At 40.6% G+C, this 26,267-nt stretch overlaps 1 protein-coding gene and 1 long non-coding RNA gene across 4 annotated transcripts; one reads left to right on the forward strand and one right to left on the reverse strand.

Moving 5' to 3' along the window:
- Positions 1-34: 34 nt before the first annotated feature.
- On the forward strand, positions 35-25,800 carry RUFY2 (RUN and FYVE domain containing 2). 2 transcript variants are annotated; one of them, XM_053983619.1, is made up of 18 exons: positions 35-113; positions 2,476-2,649; positions 3,138-3,255; positions 4,441-4,542; positions 5,666-5,789; positions 7,367-7,428; positions 7,965-8,030; positions 9,726-9,795; positions 11,007-11,108; positions 11,857-11,973; positions 12,532-12,699; positions 13,876-13,973; positions 17,760-17,879; positions 19,646-19,775; positions 20,360-20,454; positions 22,231-22,279; positions 23,228-23,305; positions 24,203-25,800. In XM_053983619.1, the coding sequence occupies exons 1-18, from the start codon at positions 110-112 to the stop codon at positions 24,344-24,346; spliced, it is 1,821 nt and encodes a 606-aa protein (XP_053839594.1). In that variant the 5' UTR covers positions 35-109; the 3' UTR covers positions 24,347-25,800. The 2 variants fall into 2 exon arrangements, with proteins under 2 accessions (XP_053839594.1, XP_053839595.1); XM_053983620.1 differs by lacking the exons at positions 17,760-17,879; positions 19,646-19,775; positions 20,360-20,454; ... (1 more) ...; positions 23,228-23,305; positions 24,203-25,800 and adding an exon at positions 14,844-17,555.
- LOC128810611 (uncharacterized) lies at positions 336-6,080 on the reverse strand. 2 transcript variants are annotated; one of them, XR_008438086.1, is made up of 4 exons: positions 5,896-6,080; positions 2,596-2,712; positions 826-1,003; positions 336-504 (listed from the first exon to the last, which is right to left on the reverse strand). It is a non-coding gene; the product is annotated as an uncharacterized LOC128810611 (long non-coding RNA). The 2 variants fall into 2 exon arrangements; XR_008438085.1 differs by having other exon boundaries at positions 336-544.
- Positions 25,801-26,267: the final 467 nt, after the last annotated feature.

Raw genomic sequence — 26,267 nt, forward strand, 5'->3', positions numbered from 1 at the left:
CAGGGGCGGGTCCTCCCGCCGCCGGGGGCGCCGCGCGGCGCGCGCTGAGGGCGGGAGGAGCCGCGGGCCCTCAGGGAGCGGCCGCGGCGGCGGCTCCTCCTCTCCAGCCATGGGTGAGCGGGGCTGCGGGGCCGGGAGCGGGGCCGAGGCTCGGGCCGAGGGCTGCGGGCGGGGGCGGCGTGGGGCCCGCAGTGCGGGCGGCGCCCCGGGTGCGGGAGGGCCGCGGCCGGGCGAGGCCGGCGCTGCCGCAGGGACGGCGCCCGCAGCCCCCGGCCCGAGGGCTGCGCTCGGCTGCTCGTCCGGCCGCGGAGCGGTGTCGCCTCACGGGCCGAGGCTCGGAGCCGGTGATGCTGGCGATGCTGGTCGCTGGTGTTACCTGCGAACAGCCCTGTCGGGGGCTGCTGCTGCTGCTTCGGGGAGGAGAGCCCTGCAGAGCTTGTTCTGCTGTCTGTAGTACCCCTTGTTCTGCTCTCTGTAATGCCCCATACGGTACCCGAGCGGCAGCTGGGATTTAGGATTTCACACGCGATGTTAAATTCTAAATCTTGATTTTAAATTGAAAAAAAAAAAAAATGGTTCGCCATTTATTTTTTTAAGGAGCGGGTGAAGAAAAACGTGCAGGTAGATCACAATTTAAAACAGCACCGAAATGCGTTTGGCCTCAGAAAGAACAAGCGAGGGCTGATAATTAAACGGACAGCAGACACAGGAGTCTGTCTTGGGGAGGATCAGCTCCAGAAGTCAGAATGAGGTCACCTGAGAAAGGAATGTTCATGATGCCTTTGGGGAAATAGACAGGCTGTGTAGCAAGGGAGAGCTACCCACCTGAAGCCTGCATTGAGCAAGGCGTTTCCTCCACTAACACTTGTATTTGATACCGTCAGTAGCACAGCTAATAAAAAAGCAGGATGCGTGCAGAAAGGCTGCTGTTGCTGCCAGCCTCCACCTGTCCCGGGGATGCTGTGCTGCTGCTGCCCTGGCAGAGCTGGTCAGTCCCCAGCAGCTGAGCAGGAAGGAAGGAAGAGACAAAGCACTGAGCTGCTAACTGGGTACAGTTCTGCCAGAGCCCTGTCTCTCATTATCTTATTGTTTCTAATGTCTCCTGGGGTTTTCTGTTGAAGTTCTGGGGAACTATAAAAGCAGTTTTTAAGGATGCTGCAGGTACTTAGTCTCAGTCATTATTTTTCCTAGACAGCAGAGATAGGTTATGTTTCGTGGTAGTTGGGTATTTAGCAGGCAACTAGGGAAACAGAATATTAGAAAGTAGTTTTCAGGGGTTCTAATATCCAATCCCTAAATACCTGAAGTCTCCAGGAAATGAGATAAGTCATTTCCCTGCTGTTGAGGAACTGAGAAAATGCCCATCTGTTATGATGATTTGGGTCCTTTGTGCTTTCTGACGTGCAGACAGATACAGTCTGTATCAGATACCAATACTCAGATTTGCAAAGGAACAGGCTCACGTTTTTTTTCCTCAGACACGGGTCTTTCTAGATATTTTGACATCTGTGGCTCAATGTCTTAAAAAAAAGTTTTTTTTTTCACTTCACTTGTTGGATTTAATTAAGCAGTAAATCATCAACTCTTTTGTTTCTTTCCAGGTTACTTTGATGATAGTGAATAAACAGGGGCTTGTTTTGTCTCTCAGAAAATAGTGTCTGAATGTTTGAATTGCTTCATTAAAAATGAAAACAAGCGTAAGAATTTCCTGAGCACTCTGTTCTCAGTAGCAGGATTTCTAAGAAGAGGAACTTCGTCAGACTAAGATGATTATAAAAAGCTATGGATTTTTTACTGGCGAGATTTAATCCTCAAATGTATTTTTGCAGTATACACTTTGTAATGTTTACCAAAAACTTCAAGTTAAAGCAAAGCCTTTACTTCTTAAGATTTTCTGTGTAGAAAATACTTTGTGGCTAGGTGAGAAACTGAATCTTCAATGTGTAGTATTTTCCAGAAAATGCTCCTGGTTTAGTGGCAGTGACTCTGAACAGCCTGAGAAGGAAGGCATGTGTTTGTGTCACTGTGCAATTAAAGCTACAGTGGAAAGTGATTATATATAAAAAATGTGATGTCTGCTTCTGTAGGCAGGCTGTAATACACCAAATAAATCCATAAATTAGCAGGAAGGCTGCTTTGGTGCCGTGGGAGGGGCAGTGGTTGCAGCCATGCAGCAGAGGTGCTGTGTTAATTGCAGTGACTTGGCTGCTTCTGAGACCTGCTGGGACAACACGGTGCCTAAGAACTGACATTCCCAGCCTGGGGTTTTCATTCACCCGTTGAAACACTATGAATGTGTTTTGGATTGGATGCTTTTCCGTGGCACGGTGGTTTATAGCACCTACTGAATTTGTTCTGTTGAGTTTATTAGGTTAAGGTAAGTTTTTCTTCTAACAAGGTGGATGTGAAGCACTTTATTTCCTTGTGTCGCTCCTAAATCTTGAACCATAACATTTTTTTTCTCTGTTGTCTTAGCTGTAAAGGACCCTACAGCTGTAGAAAGAGCAAATTTATTAAACATGGCCAAACTGAGTATCAAAGGACTCATTGAATCAGCCTTGAGCTTTGGGCGCACTCTGGATTCTGACTACCCACCTTTGCAGCAGTTCTTTGTTGTCATGGAGCACTGCCTGAAGCATGGCCTGAAAGGTGTGGAGATTGGTCTAGCTGCATATTTCTCATCCCAAACATGCCATTTTTCTTCCTTTCTTTCTGGAAGTAGATAAGAAAGGTGTAATGTTGCATAAAGAATTGAAAAAAAAAGTAAATGGTCACTTTTTATAATGAGTAATTTAATTATTAATTCTTCAATACATATATTTCCATATTTCCTAACTTGTCCTTTTGTACAGCATTTGTTGTAAGTGATCCAGGGTTTACCAACTGCATGTATGTATGTAGTGTATATTTTTAGCTAGATATCCTTTTTATATTTTTTTTTCTAGCATATCAGTTTTAAATTCACAGCAAAGTAATTTGGAAGTTGGCTTTGGATACTGGTGAGCTGACCAGTGTCTCAGTTAAGAGTTATCTGGAACTCTGGACTCAGCAGTTAACCCTTTCACACACCAGATATTATGAAGGAAGCTACTGCTGTGATTTAAATTAATTCAGTTACTTGATTTTTCTTTTCATAGTAAGAAAATCCTTTCTAAGTTACAATAAAACCATCTGGGGTCCTCTGGAACTTGTGGAGAAATTGTATCCAGAAGCTGAGGAAATAGCAGCAAGTGTCAGAGATTTGCCTGGCCTTAAGTAAGTAGTTTTGTTAAAATGCAGCAGGAAAATAAAGAACCTGATTGAGACTCTGCAGGTGTCTCATGATTCCTTTTGGCATTAATCAAGCCTTTAACAGCTAGCACCTGATGTTGGGGAGAGCACAGGTGAATGGGAGGTGGATAACAGTGAAAAGGGAGCAAGTTGTGTACCAGTCACTCTGCAGTCTAGAGCTTCTGCTGACACTGGTGAGTGCAGTCAGCAAAGGCTGTATCAAACCACCAGGTGGCATACCAAAGAGGAAAGAGTTAGGCAGCTTTTGAGATTCTTGCCTGCACAGTCCTTCTCTGTTGTAAATTTATTCTCTTCCCATTCCAGTGCACTCTGCTTTTGTATTTAGCTTTATAATTGGCCATCCATGAAATTCCAAAAGGGCTTGGTTGCACTGACTGGTGTAGGCAGCACAAGGGTTCTAATTTATAGCTTTAGACCTTATCTAGAGCACACAGGCATGTAAATTATTATTTACTTTTGTGGCAGGCCAGAGGAAGTAATAACCTTTGCCAGGTGTGTTAGTCTCAATATCCTAACACAGCTTGTGAGGGGTTTTTCTTTTTCATTGATGTGCTTACCACTTGTAAGTATGCAAGCATTAGAAGAGGAAGGTCTAAAGGTCCAGGTGTAATTTGCTGGATATTAGTGTTTGCCAGTTACACAGGTCTTCATCTTATTTGGCATTGTCTTCCTAAGATAGTACTGAATTTGTACACAATTAAAGGTAGGATTGAGTAAGGGTTGGGCAGAGCCAGAGAGTAGGACTGGGAAAGGAAGCTGCCGTGGCGGCTTGTGATGGCCATTTTCTTGCAATTCCCCTCAACTCTTAACAAACAAATTGCAGAAAGGAGTCTCAACTGTTGGAAGCATTTTACTTCAGCAGAAAACAGGACTTTCAAGATTATCAGGCTCTTGTGCAGTCTATACTCCTGTTTTTCCAGGGTCTGCTCCCAAGCTCAGCTGAGTAGTTGAAAATCTTTGTTATCCCAAAGCTTGGAGTCAAAGCCTAAACATTATGGCTTTCCACATGGTGATGCTCAACTAGTAGTTTAAAATACCCCTTCAGAAACACCAACTGCTCCACCAGTAGACTGATAAGGTGTTAAAGAGCATGATTTAATCAATATGTTGTTAATCTGGGGCTGTTTGTCCTTATGGCCTTTGTTTCAGGACCCCGCTGGGCCGTGCCCGGGCCTGGCTGCGGTTGGCGCTGATGCAGAAGAAAATGGCTGATTATCTTCGCTGTTTAATCATTCAGAGAGACCTCCTCAGGTGAACAACTCATTGGGTTTTGTTTGCAATTTATTTTTAGAGGTTTAGTCTCCTAAAAAATGATCTTGCATTCCCCTGCTGTGCAGTATAAGCACTGGGGAGGAGGTGACTTCACCCCTACCATGTGTGTGGTTTCCACTGAGCTGCCATTGGAAGGAGGACTCTTGCTTTGAACTTTGCTTTCACAGTTCTAACACTGGCATTGCTCTCTTCTGGTGTAACTTCTCCTGTCCAATGGAGTCATTGAAGCACAAATGGAAAAGGATGCTTCTTCATTTCAGTTTTGGAAGCTATGCTTATTTTTAAGGCTGACTTTGTGCCTAGATAACACTGGTATGTCAGGATGTTGGTGTTCAGCAGCTAAAGACTTTTCCAGTGAAAAGACTGTTTGTTACATAGATTCTAAAATTTTATTTTAAAAGTGCAAGGAGAAGAAAGTGCTGATATTCTCTTTTTCACTGAAGTATTTATATTTGTAGTGGTTTTGGTGCAAAACTATGACAATATTTTAAAAACCTTTTTAGCATTTCAGCCCTTTATGTTTCTCTTTTATCCATTTGATCTCTTCCTTGGATCCTTGAATGTCAAGCATATATTCACTAAATTCCATGCGTTTTTTTTCACAAAAGGTAATCCTTTTGCCATTCTTCCTTTGCATTGCTTGCAGTGTTTCTTAACAACTTAAGAGTTGTCTGAATCAGTGTGGCCAAGTGTCCATTTGTTGTAGTATCCTCTTCAAGACTGGGTAATAGCAGGTGTAGGGAAGAGCCTTTTCTGTTGTTTTTTGGTTTGGGGTTTTTTTTGTTTGTTTGTTTTTGTTTGGTTGGTTTTGTTTTGTTTTGTTTTAAAGTCAAAGTAAATCTTGTCATCCTCCCCACAGTGTACCAGCCATCTGGAGCCTAAGGCAATATCCTTGTTTTTAATAGCCTCTGAGACAAACCATGCACTTTGAATTTTTAAATATTTATAAGTTGAAAGTATGGGCAGGGCCAGTTCATCTTTACAGATGCTGTAGTAAGGCTACAATAAGAGAAAATTTAGATGTGTATGTCAGTTATGATTAATTTATTGGATGCATATAGAATGAATGTACCAGTAAGATGCAATTTTCTCCTTCACCCAGTGAGTTTTATGAGTATCACGCACTCATGATGGAGGAGGAAGGAGCAGTGATTGTTGGGCTGTTAGTTGGGCTGAATGTGATCGATGCCAACCTGTGTGTCAAGGGAGAAGACCTGGATTCACAAGTAAGTCCATCCAGGTAAAGGAATGTACATGCAATCCATGAGAGTTTTCTGTACTTTTGTTTGTGGATTTTGTTACTTTGGAGTGGTGACTTGTTAGAAATCCTACCTGGGACTGTTCAGGCTGTGATGATCCAGCTCCTGGGTCTGTGGGGCTGTTGCCTTAACCTCACTGTCAGCGGGGTGACCTTTGAATGGAGATAATGGTCAGAGTTCAAGGGTCAAGTTTTGTGCTCCCTCTCAAATGGGAGCAGCTGTAGCAAGGCAGAGTTCTCTCCATCTGACTTGTGTGACCCATCCTTTTCTTCTGTGGGACAAATATAGTTCCATGATCAGTTTATCCTGCTTGGTTTATTTATTGCTGTTCTGGAACATCATAGGAGTGATACAGGGACCTGAAACAAACACTCTCTTATGACCTTATAAGAGGGTGACCACTTTGATTCTGCAAAGCAAGACTTGGAATTCTTCCTGCTTTGAATGGGCTTTGACTTTTAACCCTGATCTCTTCCAAGAAAATATTAACAGATTCTGTTTAAAGGCAGGTGCAAAGGTATTTGTAAATAAATGTAGACTGTGTTCAGCCCTGATTGGTTTTTTCCAGCTTCTTTCTGGAAAAAAAAAAATCATAGTAGCTTAAGTGGTTATTACTATATTCATATATTTGATGAAGAAGCAGCTCCTCTGGGAAAGAGAAGTTACAGCTAATTGTGTGTGTGTGCTTTTGAATTCCATGGTTAACTTGTCCTCAGTTGTTTGTTCTAGTTACTGTGTAGTGCTAGTTTCAGGCACTGATCTCGTGTAAAAGAAGATATAACATTGACAGGCCTGTAATTACAGAAAACTTATAACTTATCAACTTGCTCTTAGTATTGAGAATTAAATATGTGTATTGTAGACCACACAATCTAGCTACACCTCTGTTATCACTGGGTTGCCTTGCTGCATGAGAGAGAAAATTCAATTTGAGGAGGTAATAGTGGCAGATGAGATTCTGATTGCAGTGTGTGTCCCAATTTGATGTCTGTAAAATGTCCAGAATAATTCTGTTTGTGAAGAGTAGTATAAAGAAGGCACCTTCTCAGAGAAGCCAGAAGCAGCAGGTTTTATTGAGCAGAAAGGCAAACTTCTGAACCTTGATGGAAGTCACAGCCAGGAGCATAGTTTTGGTACGTTGAAAAAATGCTACTCAGTGGTGAAATGTGTTTATGCAGCAGTAGTGAATTGAAATAAAGTAACTTTTATAGATAGAACATTTTACCTTATTTATTAGAGACTGTATTTAGCTTTAATCAGAAAAACATGTTTTTAAAAAGTTTTTTGTGAAGAGACTTTTTAGAAAAGACATGGAAAGAACAAACAGGGTCCTGACAGGAGAGTACGGTATAATCCAAGTAAATATTAAACTTAGTAAAATCTTGTTTAAAGTGTTATAGTTCAGGTTTTTCAGCTTCTGAATGAAACTGGATGAACCTTAAAAATGCTGTAACTGAGGTTTTATCAATTGCATAAATACAAGGCTGTAAATAGCAGCAGCACTTATTGGTAGGATATGAAACTGTACCTTTGCTTTCCCCTAGGTTGGGGTGATCGATTTCTCTGTGTATTTGAAGAGTGATGATGACATTGGGGGTAAAGAAAGGTATGTCCTCACAAAATACCTCCTCTTTTCTATGTTAACAAATGATTTCTTGGCTGGGACCTGTTCTTTTAGAAATAAGTCAGGTTCCCTAAAAATGAAATGTTCTGATCCCCTGTTATTAGTTAGCTGGAGGAATATTTGCAGTCTGAAGCAAACCTCAGCAGCATCTCCTCCTGCCTCCAAGCAGGGAAGGCTTGCCAGGTGGCATTGAAAAGGAACCTGCTCACCTTTAAGCCCTCAGCTTGGGATTTAGTCAGAGTTTCAAAGAACCAGAGTTATGGCAGAGTAAATAAACATCCTTATCCTTCTCAGACTGTTATGTTTCACATAGAGAAATTGTTAGCAGTTAAAGCATTGGAATTTTTTGTGTCTCACTGATGTAACGTGTGTTGTTACCTTCATGAGTATGAGATGAAGTTGCTTCCTTTCTTTTTGAAAACACAGTTGAGATGGACATTTGCATATGGTAAACATGTATATTTTCAGTCCATAGTTTAGTGCATAATTTTGTTAATTTTATTTTGTGCTTGCTTTAGAAATGTACAGATTGCTGCAATATTGGACCAAAAGAATTATGTTGAGGAACTAAACAGGCAACTGAAGTAAGTATTACTTTGAAGTATGGGTGTCAGGCCAGGCTTACAGGTAAATGTCTTTTGTACCACAGCTTTGTGAGAGAACTTCAGAGAAAGAGCTGCCAATTCTCCATGTTTAGACTGAAGATTTAGTGCAGTAGGAAAAGACACTCTCCTGGAGAGCTCAGTGTCAGTTTTCATGCTTTTGGACAGTCAAAACCTTTATTCTTCAAAGAAACACAAAACTAACAGGCCGGGGTTGTGAAAGTCCTTGTGATTCATAACATCATAGGAATCAAAAGCTTGGTCTGGATTCTATCTATGTTCCTTTTAACAGTTTGCCAAAAGTGGTTTTGAGTGTTCTGGTGAATCCATATGTTTTTATTTCTTTGCCTTGCAGAATATTTTAGTTTGTGGCTTTAATGGCTAGGACTGGAACTGAATAAGTTCACTGCTTGCTAGAAGCTACTTATATGTGGTAGGCTGAGGTTTCTGTTGAAACAATTTTCAGGAAAGCAGCATTTTCCTCCTGCTTTGCTGGATGGAACAAACCTAGTCCACCCCACTGTGTTTGTTACTGTGCAAATAGAAGAACAGCGATTTAAATTCCCTGAAGAGTATTGTGCAAAAGTAAATAGTCTGAAGGGCTAAAAAAACCCAACAAACCGAACAACAAAGCCAGAAAGAACTTCTGTAGAATCTGTACCACAGCTGATCTAGATCCTTTTTGAAATGTAATAATCTTTTTAAATTTTTAATGCTGATAATCTGGATCATTGGTTACTCTAAGGCTCCTTTTGGAGTAAAGATATTCCGCTTTGAAATGGTGTCACTGAGCAGAAACCTTCAACAGCACAGAAAAGCTGAGCACATCAAATATGAGCAAAATGAAAGTCAAGGAGGAGAAAGGAGCTATCACAATTAAGAGCAGTGGTGTGTTCTTGTGCTCTGGTTTATGCCATAGAATTTCCTGTCAGATCAGTGATTCAGCAACTCTCCTATTTTATTTCAGTTCAGGTGTTTGTGTTTAGACTTCCTAAAATGCATTAATCTCTCTGCCCTGCTGTTACTGATGAACCGGCAACTTCTGAGGACATCACAGAGAAATATGTGAAAAATTAAATGGTGTTACAGAATAGGTTCTCTGTTTCCCTGTGTGTGAAGTGCAGCCTGAAAAAAGGTGCTTCCTGCAGAAATAGGCAATCAGGTTATGGAAAAGGCCTGGGTGTAATTTGATACTATAAAAAGCAACAGAGTAATAAAAGGCAATAAAACTCTGGTGAGATTCCTAAATGAAGTCAAGAAGCATCAAGAAAGAGATAGCCTGAGGACAAATCTCAAAAAATGCAGAGAAACAAATGACTTTATAAAAGAAATGTATTTTGGAGGAAGAGAATCTGGAGAATGGTTTTGTTCTATAGGGGGAACTCATTTATCTTTTGGATGCAATATGGTTATGAGGATAAAGGAAGGGGAGAGTGCATGAGAAATTCTAGCCAAGCAGGAATTTAAATGACAGGGGTGACATTGGGAATTGGAAAGAAGCATATAAATGTTCGACAAAGGAGAGTGATTTTCTTACGTTTAGGAAAACTTCCAATAATGGGAACAGACCTCACAGCTCTTAACCATTAATCACTGTACCTTGCATTAAAGGTTTTGAGCTTGGTTGAATGAGTTTTGATGTAATCTTGAATACTATTGTTTCTTTTTCCCTTTCAGTAGCACAGTTAGCAGTCTACATGCAAGAGTTGACTCACTGGAGAAATCAAACACTAAACTGATTGAAGAGGTACTTTTTTATTTTAGTAATGTGTAGCATATTGCTTTCTCTGAAAGACTGTTTTTCTAAATATACTTACATTATTTTAAGCTCTGAATAATATATTCAGATACCTTTATTTTGGCTTAAAGAGGGGCAGCAGCTGCAGGGATTTGAAGTCAGCTTGCCAGGTAGCCTCTAGCATCAGTACATCAATTCTGTAGAACATTGCAATTTCCAACTTTGGACAAAATGAGAAGAGAATCCTTTCTCAATGCCAGCGGTCAGTCTGATTTGTGCAGATGACTGGTCTAGAATTGATGACACCAGTTGCTACAAAGAGACAGAAAGTAGTTCATCAAGCAGTTTCTGTTCCAGTTCTCAGCTTTAGCCAAAGGATTGTTTCTTGCTTGTTTACTGGATACTTATACACAACTTTCAGACTTGTCTGGTTCTGGGCTTGTGTTTATAGCCTATATTTCTGGTTATCTTTGATGCTTGACTAGTTTCCAATATTTTTAGCTTTATAAGAGAGAGCACACCTTTTTTTAGTTAATGAAGGGGAAAATTGACAACTCTGAATTCAGCTGCTGAAGGAACAGCTAGCTCACTCTGGGAGTAATGTATCCAGACAGAGTGAGAACATCTTTTCTGAGTGTTAATTCTCAGAGTATTCTGGTTCCTTTTTAAGCCTGCAGCCCAACTGTCCACCTATTTTGACCCTTTGGTTTATAATTCTGACATTAAGCTGTATACTGTAGGGCCCAGTTATGATATGTCATCTTTTGTAAATATGTTGTTCATATGGGGGAAGCTTTCTTATGTAAGCTGCTCCAGATGATATATTAAGATGCCCCCCCCCCAAAAAAAAAAAAAGAAAACTGGATGAACTTGAAGCCAAGTGGAAAGAAAAAGCTGAGGACAAGGAAAGAGAATTGAGGGTCTTTAAGTCATAATGTATCTTTAAGTCATAATGGGGCAATGAAAAGAAAGCATGCTCTTCACCAGACATGAAACAGTGAAGTATCCTGAACATGCTGCTGCTGTGTAATGAAAGTGACTCATTATTAAAACCAGGAGCTTCATGCTTTCTTTAAAAACAGCTAATCCTCTGTTCAGCAGGCAGGGAGAATAGAGCAGAGAATGTCTTGGTCTTGCATTAATCAGAACATTTTTTCCTTTATTTCTGCTCTCAAAAGTGGTCACAGTGCTTTTCTTCTTTTTTATTTATTCCTTTTCAGTTAGCAATAGCAAAAAACAATATAATTAAACTTCAGGAAGAAAACCATCAATTAAGGAGTGAAAATACTCTGATTTTAATGAAAACACAGCATCATCTAGAGGTATGTTAGTTTTACCACTTTTAATATTGTAACAGAACACGGTTATTTTTTGTTCAAAAGTTTGTACGTCTCAACTTCAAGTAAGCTTAACTTGTCCAATTCTGAAACAACTTTTATGAGGGAAAGGGCTTACTCAATCTGTGGAGCTTTCTAAATGGCATAAGTAAATTAACATTCTAGGACCATAGATTGTTTTACAACCATATGCATGGGTAGTGTATTCAATGATTCCAAAGGAGGACAGTACTGCAGTATAGATGTTTTGCTGGTTTTACTCAGTTGTCATTATCAAGCCAATGGCCACAGAGCAGAAGCAGCTCTTTCCATGTTTTTCCTGTGCTCAGAGGATGTGTTTGTAAGGCTTTCTTCTTATTCCCCACACGTGTTAAATTGCCACAGCACACCTTGCATTTGAGATGGCCACGATACACAGAGTATCACCATACAATTTCAGAAGGCTGCAAGCATCTGCCCTTGTTGTTCTTTAGCCCACCCTTTTATGCCCTCATGCTCATGCATTGCACTTGTGTGCCCTCTGTTCCCTGTGTGGTTGCTCAGCACACCTGGGCACTCCAGGGCTCATTGCTGTCAGTGCTGCTCACCTGCTTTTCACAGCTGGACCCATTGGGGATGAGGCTGGGCCGCAGCCCCACTCCCAGTTACCACCAGCTGTGTGCCTACATTAAATTTATTGCATTAAGCTGCAGAACTTCTGAAGAAGAAAGGCAGAACCTCTGTATCTTTGCAGGCAGCCAAGGTGGATGTGGAGGCAGAGCTGCAGACGTACAAGCACTCGAGGCAGGGCTTGGATGAGATGTACACTGAGGCACGCAGGCAGCTCCGGGAGGAGGCACAGCTGCGGCAGGTGAGTGCTCCTGGCACTGCCCCTCTGCACAGCACTCACTCTGTGAGCACTTCTACTTCTCTTGGCTTTAGCTGCTGCCTGTCATACACTTCTGTGGCCTTTTCTCTAACTGCCTATAATAAAAAGGGAGTTTTTACAGAACGTCAATATTTCTGTAATAATGTTGCTGAAGAACAGTAAAAAACAAGCACATTTTTCTTGGATAAATTTTTAGGTAAGCTTTTAGCAATACTGTATGCTCTCTATCTATGCTAATTCTTTCCTGTGAAAATACTAATACTCTGTTCTATTTTTGTAATTAATACTTAGGCAACTCTGTACAACATTGGCAGGGTAATTTCTTATCATGTGAGTTGTCATCTCCCAAAGTTAAAAAACCCCATTGGCCAGTTAGTATATGTGTGTCACACTTATGGATAATTTGCAAAGGTAAAGAGGGGCAGAATTTCTGAAGTGGTAAAATAGGTTGTGCTGCAGCTCTGTTAGAGTTTCAAACCAGAAATGAATAATCTCATAATTATTTAAATCCTTTGTGTTGCACTGTGTTGTGTTTTATAGGATATGGAGAATGAGCTAGTGGTTCAAGTTAGCATGAAACATGAGATAGAGCTTGCCATGAAGCTGCTGGAGAAGGATATCCATGAGAAGCAGGACACGCTCATCGGCCTGCGGCAGCAGCTTGATGAAGTTAAAGCAATTAACGTGGAAATGTACCAAAAGCTGCAGGTAAAGGGACAATCTGCTGTTCAACTGCTGAAATGATCACAGAGAGAGAAGTGCATTATTACCATTCTGGTCAGTTGCACGCTGCTGTTCCTGGAGTTTCGGTTTCCTTGTTCTTCTTAGGTCAGCTTGGCATTTTGGAACATTTCCTATGTAAACATGGTTTCATACAAAGGAGTTTTTAAGGCAGTCACTTACTAGTTTTGGGGAAGAAAAGAGCATGAGGATAAGATCATGGCCTAATAATATCCTGTGTGAAATAGAGAGAGTAACAGTGTACTGTAACAAGGACATTTTTTGGCCTGTGTTGTATTAAAAAAACAGAAGAATGTAGGCACATAATGAGGAGTTGGAGAGAAGCCCTGACCTTCCAAAGTAGAGAAAGGAAGACAAGAATATGTTAAATGGAAAAAGCTAATTACAATTTCAGGTTTATTTTAAAATCTGTTAACAAATTAAGAAAATATCTTAACAATGAAATGCCTTTTTTTTTTTTGGAGAATATGGATCTCAGGGACCCCAAATGCAGTTAACAAATTAATAAACACCAGCAAATTATTTATGTAAAATGTGAATTTGATTTAGGGAATAAATAATGAAAACCAGCACAAGAACCCAGTCAAATCTGTGGCAGAATGAGGGGAAAAAAATTCAGATACTGCAGAGAGATAATGAAAGCGATGGACAAGGGATTCTACTTTTCCCATCTGCAAATGTGAAGAAACTGGACCAGAGGATGAGAAACATAAATAGAGCTGGAGAGAAAAATAAGAGAATGTTCTCCAGTGTTAGGATCTGGAGGAGGTTGATTTGTAGGAGAACCTTGGTGATTTTCTGGACTAAGCTCTTTGCTCTTCACTGGTAAGGTTCTAATGGGCTACTTGGTCAGTGAATTTAAGTTGGCTTCTAAAGTGATTAACTAAGGAAGGAAATCACGGGGGAACATTTATACTTACTAAATATTAAATAACCTCTACACTTGCAAAGTATAAAATTACAAATTTTCTAGGCATCAGGTTTTACATACTGTCCTCAAGGGTTTTTAGAAGGCAATCCTTAAAGAGAACCAAAACTTGAAGCCATTTTTACCATTTGCCCCTTTAGATACTTAAGAAAAAGCCCCCACAAGGTAATGGTGCAATTATACCAATTTCAGTTTTAACCTCTTTTGTAACACAGGTTTCTGAAGATGCTATGAAAGAAAAGAATGAAATAATTAGTCGATTAGAGGATAAGACCAATCAAATTAATGCAACTATGAAACAACTAGAACAAAGGTACAGCCCCATCTTTGTTTCTCTTTATTCACAACTCCACTCCCTTACATCTTACTGCATTCCCACAGTTGTCATTGATGTAATTTTCAACTAGAACATTTAAACCAAGCCTTCCTGAAACTTCTAATTAGTGCTTTGCTGTTGGACTGTTTTTTTCTGTTTGACAAACACATTCACTTTAAGTACAAACTTAATCTTTCAGTTTCCTTCCTCTACCATCCTTCTTCTGGTCCTAGGTTTTTATGCTGATATCAAAAGTCATTCTTTCAGTTGTTTCAAAATTCTGATTCCTTATTGCCTACTTTTTTTTTCCCCACTTGAATGAAATGCAATAGAAACTGAAGCATTAATCTTGCTTATACTTAAGCATATGCTTAATATAAACATTAATGCCTTCAAAGATCGCAGGTTGTTTGCTGAAGCTGTTATAATTGTTGTCCATTGCTTTGCAAGTGCCATTATTTTCAATGACTTAATGAGTTTTCACACTGAAAGGTTGAAAAGTGAAAGACTAAAATTCCAGAATATAAATTTACATTATGGTTAGACTGCATGTATTACATAAGACGAAGATGTGATTCACATGTTTTAATATAGTGGCCTTATATGCAACATTGATCTTTCTAATTGTAAAATATAACATATCCATAAGCCCTGTCATGTTGGTGTTTGACATGTCTTTTTTTTCATTTAAATCTGATTATGAAAAACATGCTTATGTATTAAAAAAATTAGTGACATGAATATTCTTTTATTGACATCCTTTTTTCCTCTTTTTTCTTTTTCTTTTTATCCTTTTATCCCAATTTTTGTTTTTACTGTTTTGCTACCTTCATCTGTCTTTGATTTTTGTCCACTGCATTCATGAAGTGACAAAGATCTGTTAACTCAAACTAGGACTATTGCAATGTCATTCGTCAAATGTGCCAGCAATGAGGCTCAGCACCAGTATAAACTTGTCAAGGATATATCATTCTGAGGGCTCCTCCAGATCTCTTGTGTTGAAATAATTGCTGATAAAATAGGACTTCAGAATTATCCAATTCAAACTTGAAGGTGTTATTAGAAATCCTGCACTGTCACTGATCGTAGCTGGGTTCTGTTTTGTTTTCTGAAAGAACATCACCTCCGATCTCACTTTACCCCTCCTAAAAAAAAAAAAAAAAGTAAATTACTGCACTATTATTAAGCAAATGTAAGCTAGTTTTCTAATGCTATTGAATCACTTCTTTGGCAAATTTTATTTTAAGAGGTTAGATATCTTTACTTTGACTGTACATTTTTATGACACTTGTTTCTAATTAGTGATTTTTCCGGTTCTTTGGTACTAAGAGATTTTAAAAGTAGCCCTTCTGGCTAAAACTTCCCTTCTCCCCTGCTTATTCCTTTCCCTTTTAGGCTGTATTTATCCCAAAAGCTCGCTCTCTGTTGGGTTCTGTGGTAGCAGTGTTTTCTTGAACAGAGTGGCAGGAGTTGGAGGGAGGGAGCTGAGCTCCCTCGGAGGATGGGTATAAGAAAAGAGGGTGGTGCCAGCCTCTGCTTTGTGTGTGTGCAGTGGAGGGATGCCAGCCTCTGGGCAGCCAACAGCTAAAGTTCCACCTCCCTGATGTCCTGGGGTAAAACATCCTTGTGGAGTGAAAATGTGTTTGGAGTCTGATTCCTGAGGGTCTCCAGGCAGAGACAGAGTGCTCCAGCAAATTCTCTAGCTGGGACTCCTGCCTAGCACAGCTGCCCTGGGAGGTGGAGCAGTGAGTAGGATTAACAGTTAGGACCCAGATCCTGAACCTGCCTAACCTGTTTGTCAGCTGAGGATCTCACCTGGCTGTGCCTGCACTGAGATCAACACCTGTGGTTCTGCCCAAACCCTTTTCCATCCCTCCACCCATCATTAGGCAGCCTTTACAGTTCCTGTTCCTGCTGTGAGCTGCTGCTTGCCTGCGCTGCAGGAAGAAGAGTTCAGATGCTGACTGCCCTTAATTACACTCCCTGATGTTTGCTCTGAAGCCTGTAGTGGATGATGGCTGGGAAAATGATCTTAGAGTTTTGCAGCAGAAGGGGATTTGTTTGAAAAAGTGGGGACAGGATGCAGTAATACAGAAAGGGTTTCTACTGCATGGTTATGTACTAGCTTATTCCTTGGTTTGGAGGCAGAAAGAGCCTTTAACATGAGCTGGCTACTAAAAAATAACTATCTTCCATCTTCAAAGAAAACCCAAACCAGAAATACTGAACAGAACAACAGGAAGACCATGGCAGAAATGGGAGCCTTCTCCACCCGACTGTCAGCTATGTGAACAAGTGTCTGCCACAGAATCATCTGAATGCCAAATCCAGCTGCAAACTGCAGCCAGCTCAGCATCTGCCTGAACCTCAGCAGTGCAGCCAGCCCTGGTGCTGGGCTGGGGATGATGCTGCAGCTTTTGGGTAGCCAGCCAGCTCCCTTTCTGCCTTGCTTGTGGAAACACCTCTGCAGTTGATTTTGTGATTTAGGGAAGGGTTTAATGTGCTTTTGGTGTTGGTGTCTTGTGTAGCTTCAGTCAGCTTCTGCACTGGGGAGGGACCTGTTCCCAATATTGTCCTTCCCATGGCTTGGCCTCTGTGCACTACCATTGCAGGTGTGTCTGGGAGCATTCTTCAGGCCCCTAGGGCAGTTGAGTGAGATGGTGCACTCTTGATAAGGTGTTTTAATTCCAGTCTTGTTGACTTGTTTACCAGTAGCTTTTGGAAACTCCCTCTAGTGCAACTTCATCAGCAGAAGCACAAATGCAGACATATTGCTGACACATCTTCTTTTTAGCTGACACTGGGAGCTGGGAGTTACTCTGCGCTCAGGGAGCTGCTGGGAGGTGAGAAGTCAACCATCTCACTGATTTCTCCCACCACTTACCTGAGAGGCCCTTGAGACAGTTTTACAGAACACAGAGCAGCAGGTGGGGACATTCCCTGTGATTTTGCAGGCTCCTGTATTCTCCAGACTATTCTCAGTGTAACCATGATATAGCACAAGTCCCCTTTTAGTACATTTACTTTTGTTACAGTACACCCACTGCAGAGGTACCACAGTGAGCTAATGCATTCTAAAGGGAGTGTCAGCTGAACAAACCTGGAGCTCAGAAAGAAAAGATTAAATCAAATAACAATCCCTCATTTCTTGATTAATCATTTTGATTTGTCTATAGTATGGAGCTATTTTCACCAGTGTAAGAATGCATTATTTTTAATACAGACTATTTAAATTAATGTTGATGTAGTTGAGGTAGTTCTATAAATGTAGTGGGACCTGTCAGGGTGTATTTTGTTGTATTAGGCTAGTCAAGTCTTTTGCTGTCTGATTGCAGTGCTCTGTATACAACCTTATGCCTCAGTTGTTTCGAGCTACTTTTGCACAGCACGTGCTCTGCCCTGTCTTAATGGGTGATTAGTGCAAGCCAAGTACTTTTACAGAGTTTACTTGGGGGAAAAAAGCTTCAGAAATAACACAAGAACGTATGCTAAAGGAAAAAAGAAAAGCTTCCATTCTAAAACATGTATCATGCTTTGGCACCTGTTACGAGCATAAAATAAAACTCTTACTTACAGTGATTACTCTCTTACTGTATGCAAACCCAGGAGCTAAGTTCTCTAGGCATTGTATGGATTTCTCGTTTGAGTTTGTGAGTTTCCCCCAAACTTTGTTTTTATTTAGAAATGTTTCTATTTCCCCATTTTTCTTTTATTTGTCTTCTTCACCCTCTACACCCTAGTTCTAGCTTCAGTTTTACCCAAAGTTGATTTGAATTACACCAGATTGCAGCAAGCAGAGAAGGCTCAAATGGAGGCTGAGGCTGAGGATGAGAAACTTAAACAGGAATATGTGAATAAATCTGAAAGCCTGCAGAACGAATTCTCCCAGAAGGAGAAACAGCTGTGAGTATTTCTTTCCTGTTGGGAAAAATGCATGGCAGTAAACAGTCTACATTGCAATATGTCCTCTGTCCTAGAACAGGCTGCTTGTTGTTAAGTGGTTTTGAACAGAATGTAAATACTAAAGATCTTTGTGTCAGGTACTGGCAAGGCAGAAGAAAATATGTCATTCCAAGGAAGCCAAGCTGGCTTTGGGTGCCTCTAAAATGACATACAGCTTGAAAGGAAGGGGAAGAACTGTCATTATTTCTTGGCTAAAAGTGCCAACTTAATTCAGGAGGAAATTATCCTAAGTGGGGGAAAATACATCCTGGAGTAGTGGTAAAACACACTTTGAACAAAGCCCACAAGTATGGAGTAGTATAAACTTAACCAGAAATGGCACAACAATAGTTTGATTGATCCAGCTTAAGCATGAGGTAGAAGTGGCTTAACTACCACTGCACAGGAAATAAAAAGTGAAAATCCAATGGAGTCAGAAAAGTTAAAAGCTGATTTAAAAGGCAACCCTCTGTCTTTCTCCTGTTACATCCTTCAATACTAATTTAAATCAGTACATAATGTTAGAAGCTCCCTGTAAGGAGAGGTACTTTCTCTCTTTGGGAAGATAAAACATCAGTTATTTAAGTAAATCTTTGGCACAAAGACTGGGGCTTAAAAATTAGTGATTTCCAATCCAGTTATTAGCCCTCCTTTGCCTCTCTCAGAACTCTGAATTTCAATCCACTTGTTCAACTGTCATGACAAATGTTCACTTTACTACCACAGTCACCTCTGCAGATTTGGGCAAAAGAACAGTTCAGACCCCAGCCTTAGAATTCTGCAATTCTGAAACCTCCAGGTCATGTTCACTTCTTTTCCAGCCAGATGCTGAGGTAGTGTCCCAAAATGTAAGTCTTTCCTTTAAAAGTGGGTTTGGTTTTAAAACAGGAAAATTAATGTGGATGTAGGTTTCCCATCAAAAGACCTTGCATGAATACTCTCAGATTTTTTTCCCCTCTTTTCCTGTGTTGACACAGTTTAAATCTAGAAGACAGGGCAATGTGCTTCCGCCCCCATAACATTTTAAACATCAAGTCTTCAATGAAACCAATAGTAAAACTCTAGCTAGAATGGGTCTTCTATCAGAGTAGTCCTAATTCCTTTAGCTGAAGTTCAGTTAAGCCAATAGAACCTATATCCCTGTTTATGCTGAACCTCAGCTGTGTAGAAAGCTCAATAAAAATAGCAATTTAAAGTCCTTCCTCCTTTATTTTCAGTTCTGTTCAAAATGCCATAAACCTTAGTCTAAAATAGAAGATTCACATTGAAGAGTGTAAAATTAAATAACTTTTATGGCACCAGAGATACCTGCAATGATTGTCTGCATCACCAATGACACCGTGGCTGGTTGGTTTGGTTTATTTTAGAAAGAAGCTGTATAAAGTTAAGGGGCTTTGCCTTATGCATGTTTTAAAAATACTTCAGAATTTTATGGTTAGTCTTCTCTTACTCATTTATTTCAAAGGTCAGCTCTTCAAAATTATGCCATATTCCTGGTCCTTTAAATAAACTTACTTTGAAAAGCATTTCTGAAGTGACAGTGCTTTGTTTATTACACTGATACCTAAAATATTATTATATTGACACATTATTTCTGTTTTAGAAAACATGTAAGTTAATTGTTTGCTATGGTAGTAGTCTATTGCACCCAGAAATAAACTCGGTTTTGTTTTCATAAGTGATAACTGTTGTGCAGGGTGATTTTTGTTTTGTTTTCCCTGTTCTAGGCTTCAGCTGGAAACAGATTTGAAGATAGAAAAGGAGTGGCGGCAAACCCTGGAGGATGATCTTCAGAAGGAAAAGGAAACTGTATCTCATCTGAGAACAGAGACCCAAGAAATAGTTACCCTTAAGAAAGTAAATTCTGCAGCAAATTTTGACTAGTAATTTAGAAATTGACTGCAATGTTGTTTATGGACTTAGACGTGATATTTTAAAGAATTTTTGCAAATATATGAGAAAGATTATGTTAATGTGTTCTCACAAATAGAATGAGGGAAAAAATGGGCTTTTTACTCCCCATTTAGTCCATAGATCAGAGTTCAGTACTTTGGATAAGGAGAAATGAAATCCTTGCTTTCCCTTCTCAGTTGTGTTGGGGGCTCTGTCCTCACTGTAGGCTGGACCTGTGGCTCTCTGTGCTCCTGGGCTCTCCAGTCAGTCAGGTTTGTTTTCCAGGTTTTATCTCCAGTCAATCAGGTTAATTTTCTCCCTGGAGTGGACTACAGAAGCAGAAATGTTTCTTTATCTCTTGGGGTCTAAGAGAGTTTAATCCTGAGCAGTTGCTGTTCAGGCTGGATTTGGAGGGAGTATGAGGGATCACTCATGCACTTGGCTTTCTCAGCAAGATCAGCTTCAGTAGGAGCAGCTTTCTAGGCAATAGGGCATGCGCAATTTGAGAATAATTTGGTTTCATTTTACTTTGTTTGTCTTGTTTTAAGGAGTTTCTTAAACTTCAGGAGAAGAACAAGCAACTGAAAAGCATATGTGAGGACCAAGAAGCTGCTCTCCAAGAACTGGCATCCAAGCTGAGCGAGTAATTTTATTATTTATGATGACTTATACATTTTATTTTTGTCATATACACTTGAATGGAGGAAAATAGTGGGACAGTGGTAATGCATATTAGACAGTATATGACAATATTACTATTATTTTGATAACTAACCAGTTATGAGAAGTCAATGTATCTAGTTAGGTCGGGCCTGTTAACTTTTATTTTTGGCTGGTGGGGTGGCTGTGAGGTCCTGGGTGATGACAGTGCTGTGAACAGAAAATCCTAGTTTGAAGGGCATTAGGCTTTGTTCTGCAGGAGAACAGTTGCCTGGTTTGCCAGTTGTGACATTCCCAGAGGAGCCCCAAGGAGAAGGTAACAGCTCTGGCTGCAGCAGGGCAGTGCTGCTCTTTGTGAGCCCCAGCCACACACCAAGCCCCGCAGAGCTGCTCACTTACTTCCCCACCACTGGGGTCAGGGAGAGAACTGGAGAAGCAGAAGCTGGAAAACTCATTAAGGGTTGAGATAAAGGCAGTTTTCTAGAGAAAAGAAAAGCCACACATGCAAGCAAAGCAAAACAAGGAATTCATTCACAGCTTCCCATGGTTGGGCAGGTGTTCAACCACCCCCAGGTGTCCTCCTTTCCCCTTTCCCCCACTTTATATACTGAGCATGATGCCATTGGTCTGGAACATCCTTTGGATATTCCTTTTATTCTCTGTCCTGGCTGTGTCCCCTCGCCCCCAACCTGGCCCTGGAGGGAGCAGCAAAGGCCTTGGCTCTGTGTGAGCCCTGCTCAGCAACAACAGCAACATCTCTGTGTTATCAACCTGTGCTCAGCAACAACAGCAACATCTCTGTGTTATCAGCCTGTGCTCAGCAACAACAGCAACATCTCTGTGTTAGCAACCTGTGCTCAGCAACAACAGCAACATCTCTGTGTTATCAACCTGTGCTCAGCAACAACAGCAGCATCTCTGTGTTATCAGCCTGTGCTCAGCAGCAACAGCAACATCTCTGTGTTATCAACCTGTGCTCAGCAACAACAGCAACATCTCTGTGTTATCAACCTGTGCTCAGCAACAACAGCAACATCTCTGTGTTATCAACCTGTGCTCAGCAACACCACCAACATCTCTGTGTTATCAACCTGTGCTCAGCAACAACAGCAACATCTCTGTTATCAACCTGTGCTCAGCAACAACACCAGCATCTCTGTGTTATCAACCTGTGCTCAGCAACAACACCAACATCTCTGTGTTATCAAGCTGTGCTCAGCAACACCACCAACATCTCTGTGTTATCAACCTGTGCTCAGCAACAACACCAACATCTCTGTGTTATCAAGCTGTGCTCAGCAACAACACCAACATCTCTGTGTTATCAGCCTGTGCTCAGCACAAAGCCAGAGCATGGCCCCTGCAGCCCCTGGGAGGGAGGTGAACCCCACCCCAGGCAGAAGCAGCACAGCTGCCCAGTCTCAGAGGATGGAAGGGGACACCTGGCAGGGAGCACCCTCCTTACTGTTATGTGGTGTTGAAGTTTCATTTGATGATCTGTCTTCTCAGTAGTTTGCTGTGATTTATGTGGCCTTTGATGCCCTGTAGAATAACTTTGTGTGTGTCTCCTGTGACCCAGTTCTCAGTGGGTTGGCACTGGATGGCTGTGGGTGGGCTGATTGTTCCAAAATGACAATGTGGTCTTGTACTCTTGTTCAGAGGACTTGGCTTAAAATTTAAGTACCTAAACCAGCTTTTTAAGTTGTTAGAGTATAACTGACCATGTAGAAGTTTGAAGTAGCATTATCTTCTTCTTTAGGTCAAAGCTGAAAATAGAAGATATAAAAGAAGCGAACAAGGCATTGCAGGTCAGTAGTATTTTGAGAAAATAAACTTTTTTTTTTAAACTGTTACCTTTGAAATCTTTTGTAAGCATGAGAAGACTTCTCTCCAAGAGCAGCTACTCCAGAGAGACTGTATGATTTCACGGTATGATTTCCTCCAGTGGGAGAGAACCACAGACTCCTTGTTACCTCCTGGAAAAAATCCATTTGCTTTTCATTTTCCTAGTTTGATGCACAGCTGTGCATTTTGGCCCTTTTCTTGCAGTGGTACACTTCTATCATATACAAGAGTGTATCTGGGACAGAATGTGAAGCCAGCTGAGCTTAAACTGCATAGTACTTCTCAGTGATCAAGAAATATTTGATCAGCCTAGGAAATAAGTGAACTTGTAGCACCAAAGCTGATAAAATATGATGTGTAATGTCAGCAGGTTTGGGAGTTTCTTAAAGACAGCAGGGAGCAGAGACTTTGTCTGCACACGTTTGATCATCTGCTGTGTTCCCTGGCACATTACTGCAGTCCAGGTAAAAGTGACTGGAATGGTTGAGCAGACTTCTGGGTTTATTAAGTGGTTTAAACAGAAGGAAATTGACAATTTTTGACACTGTCCTGTTTTTTTTTTTTTTTTTTTTTTTGCTTCCCTGCATCTTGAGGACTGTTCCCATGTGCTGAGCAGGGACATTGGCTTCATCTGGAGGCTTGCATGCCTTCCTGCTCTCCCAGCTGAGCCACTGCCCAGCTTTAGCACCTCAGGCATGTTCTCTCTGCACCTCTGCTCTGTCTTGTCCCCTGAGGTTTTGCAGTGTTTTGGAGCAGTCCTGTGCTGCTCTAGAGTGTCTTTGTGACATTACACTGGTCCCAGGGCACTGAGCATTCGGGCAGTGAATGTTCTGCTCTTGATTTGTCTTGTCCCCTGGAGCCCAAAGTTTAACTTCATCAGATACCTATAATTATGATAATTTTTCCTCCAGGGCCAGGTTTGGTTGAAGGACAAAGAAGCCACTCATTGCAAGCTGTGTGAAAAGGAATTTTCGCTTTCAAAAAGGAAGGTAAAACCTTAACAAGATTTCTCCCAAGTATTATGTAATTATTATTACAAGTATGATGTAAATAATAATTATCTTTGAGGTGTGGCATGAAATGTCAGTGATCAGGTAAATGCAGAGTTATTTTTGAGATATTTTTCTAGTTCTTTGGTACACGCAATGCAGCTGGGCCCTAATTTCAAAAGAAACAGTGTCATGGTGAAGTTCCACAAAGCAACTTAGTTAAAAATTATGTAACTACTTTGTGGAATTGTTATCTCAAACTCTTATCAGCTGTTAGAATTTGACATGTGTAGAAGTTTTTTTATGGCAGTTTTTATATACTAGAGTAAGAAAATACGAGTTTATTGTAATTTTAAAGTAAAATGTGACATTAATTTCCATGCTTTATTAATGTGTGCAGGAAGTTTCCTTTACCTTTTTATGTTAAATCTCAATTAGCTACCTGATAGAGGCATCCACTGTTTCAGATATCATTGCTCATGCTGTGTTTTTCTATGGCAGAATACATTCCTAATCCAGTGTTTGAATGAAATCTTGAGTGCATATATATATATATATATATATATATATATATATATATATATATATATATATATATATATATATATATATATATATATATATATATATATATGTATATGTATATATGTATGTGTGTGTGTGTGTATAAAAGTCTAGAAAGACCATGTGTCTGTCTGTGGTGTAATCCTAGACAAACATCATTTGTGTAGGATTGCATCATAGTTTGGGATGTAGATCAGTTTTGCAGACTGACTCAGGAAGAAGGAGTCAGGAATTATGTTTTGGATTGCTGTGTGTGTATTGTTTGTTGGTATCAAATTACCAAGTACATTTCCATTGTAAATTTAAATTTTTAATCTTCTGCCCATGATTTAGCATCACTGTAGGAACTGTGGGGAGATCTTCTGCAATGCCTGTTCTGACAATGAGCTGCCTCTGCCCTCTTCACCAAAGCCTGTCCGGGTCTGTGATTCCTGCCATGCAATACTTATACAGAGGTGCTCTTCTAATGTGCCATAAGATATTTATTAATTCTGCTGTTTAGCTCATCCTGTAAAAACCACCACAACCAACTAAAGAATGTGCAACAGTGTTTCTAGACTTCCAGGTAAGCAGTGTAGAGTTGCAGTTTCAAGATACTATGGACAAGTTACTTCTCTGCTTCCTCTTGAAACAAATGAAGACAATGGGACCCAAATGTAGAAAATGAACATCTAAAGAGAGAAAAACTCCAGATGGGCATGTTGGTCTACCAAGTGGCTCAGCAGCTTTTTTGGGAGGAAGCAGGGCAGTTTATACAGGAGACTCAGTGTAAATGTGTATTGGATGAATATTTTAGTTGTTAAGATGATCTGGAGAAAGGTGATAGTCTTACAGGCTGATGTGCCACAAGTCCAACCTCATTCTGTGCCTGTGATAGGCTGTTGTGAAGCAAAACCATGCAGTAGCTGGTTTTAAATTGTACTGGAAAAAAATATGGCAATTAATGCAGTAGTGTAAGAAGTTGTTGCCAAATACCGTGTTGCCAAATACTCTTCATTAGCAGGATTTGGTCCATCCCAGGACGTTGCCCTGGCAGCTGTTCTGTGCAGTCCCAGGTGTAAGGGAGCTGTGCTCAGCCAGGGAACAGTGCCTCAGGGTGCTTGCTGAAGGAAGGTGTGCTTTGCTGAACGATTTTTTCACATGAGCTATTAATTTGATATATCTGTGTTTCCACTGAAAGAGAGCTGTTTGGCACAGACCTCTTCTCTGACATTGTCTGTAACCTTGAACAAGTCTCTGCATCGTTTTCATGCAAGTCATGCTCTCAAGCTTGTTCGTGTAGTCACTGCATAGCTCTAGAAACCACCTAGGGAGAGTGGGGATCACAACCTTTCTGTGCTGGCCAGGGAGGTTCTCCCTTATTTTGTCACCATCTTTCTCAAACTTCAGAGCTGGTTCCTAAACTTTATTTTTTTGCAGAGCACTTTTGAGCCTTTCTGAGTCTACCCACTCTTGTCACTGGTGGTAACATTTTGCTGGAACTTAAGATCCTTGTTCTTTCTGTAGGCAAATAGAAATAACATCCTTTGATGAATTGCCCTCACTTCCAGCTCACTGCACTGCACTCTTCCCTTTAGCCACTCCTGGCCTGGGCTCCAGGATTAGCAGCCCTGTAGTTCCTTCAGCCGTGGGCTTGGAGTAGCACTGCTGGCAGCAAAAGGGAGGCTGCAAACAGGGCTTTTAGCTGTCCTTGCACTTTGTTTAGCTTGGCTTTGTCTCTGAGGATAGGGATTTAGTGAATATCCTAAAAGCTAACATAGCTATTCTTTTTAACACCTCAGTGTAGTTGCTTATGTAGCTTTTGTAAAGAAAAATGTTTTTAAAATGACCTGATGTAACTTTTTGTAAAATACCACACAAATACTTGTAAATCTGTAAATAACTTTTGGAAAAAAATAAATTTAAGTTATCTGAGAATAATGTCACTTAAATTTGTAATTCAGGGTATTTTACTTTATTATGTTCAAGTTAAAGTTGCTTAGAAAGCCTTTGCCTGTGCTGGGGAGTGGGGTACCCTGCCAGACATGATCAGGTGCTGCTCATGTGCTTCCTGAGAGTGTTTCCAGGTGGGCATGGAGGCAGCAGGGTTTGATGCAGGACAGAGATGGTAGGATAAAGCTAATCTGTATTGCTTTAATTAATAACTTGTCAAAAGGGATGCAACTAAACAGAAGTAATTTAAAATAGGCAATCTTTTAAAACAAGAATATAATGCATTTCCATAACGTGCAACGAATTAATTTGGTACTTAACTGCCATCTTTCCCTCCCCTCTGTGCTGTCCTCTTTGCATAGGAAAAGTGTGCACTATTCAGATTGCTGTTACTGACTGCAGTTAAGACTTCTGCCCTGAACAAAATCAGTGTTGGATGTTCCATATGGTTTCATTTCCCTTGGCA

Source organism: Vidua macroura, chromosome 8 (assembly GCF_024509145.1).
Source record: "Vidua macroura isolate BioBank_ID:100142 chromosome 8, ASM2450914v1, whole genome shotgun sequence".
NCBI lineage: Eukaryota > Metazoa > Chordata > Aves > Passeriformes > Viduidae > Vidua > Vidua macroura.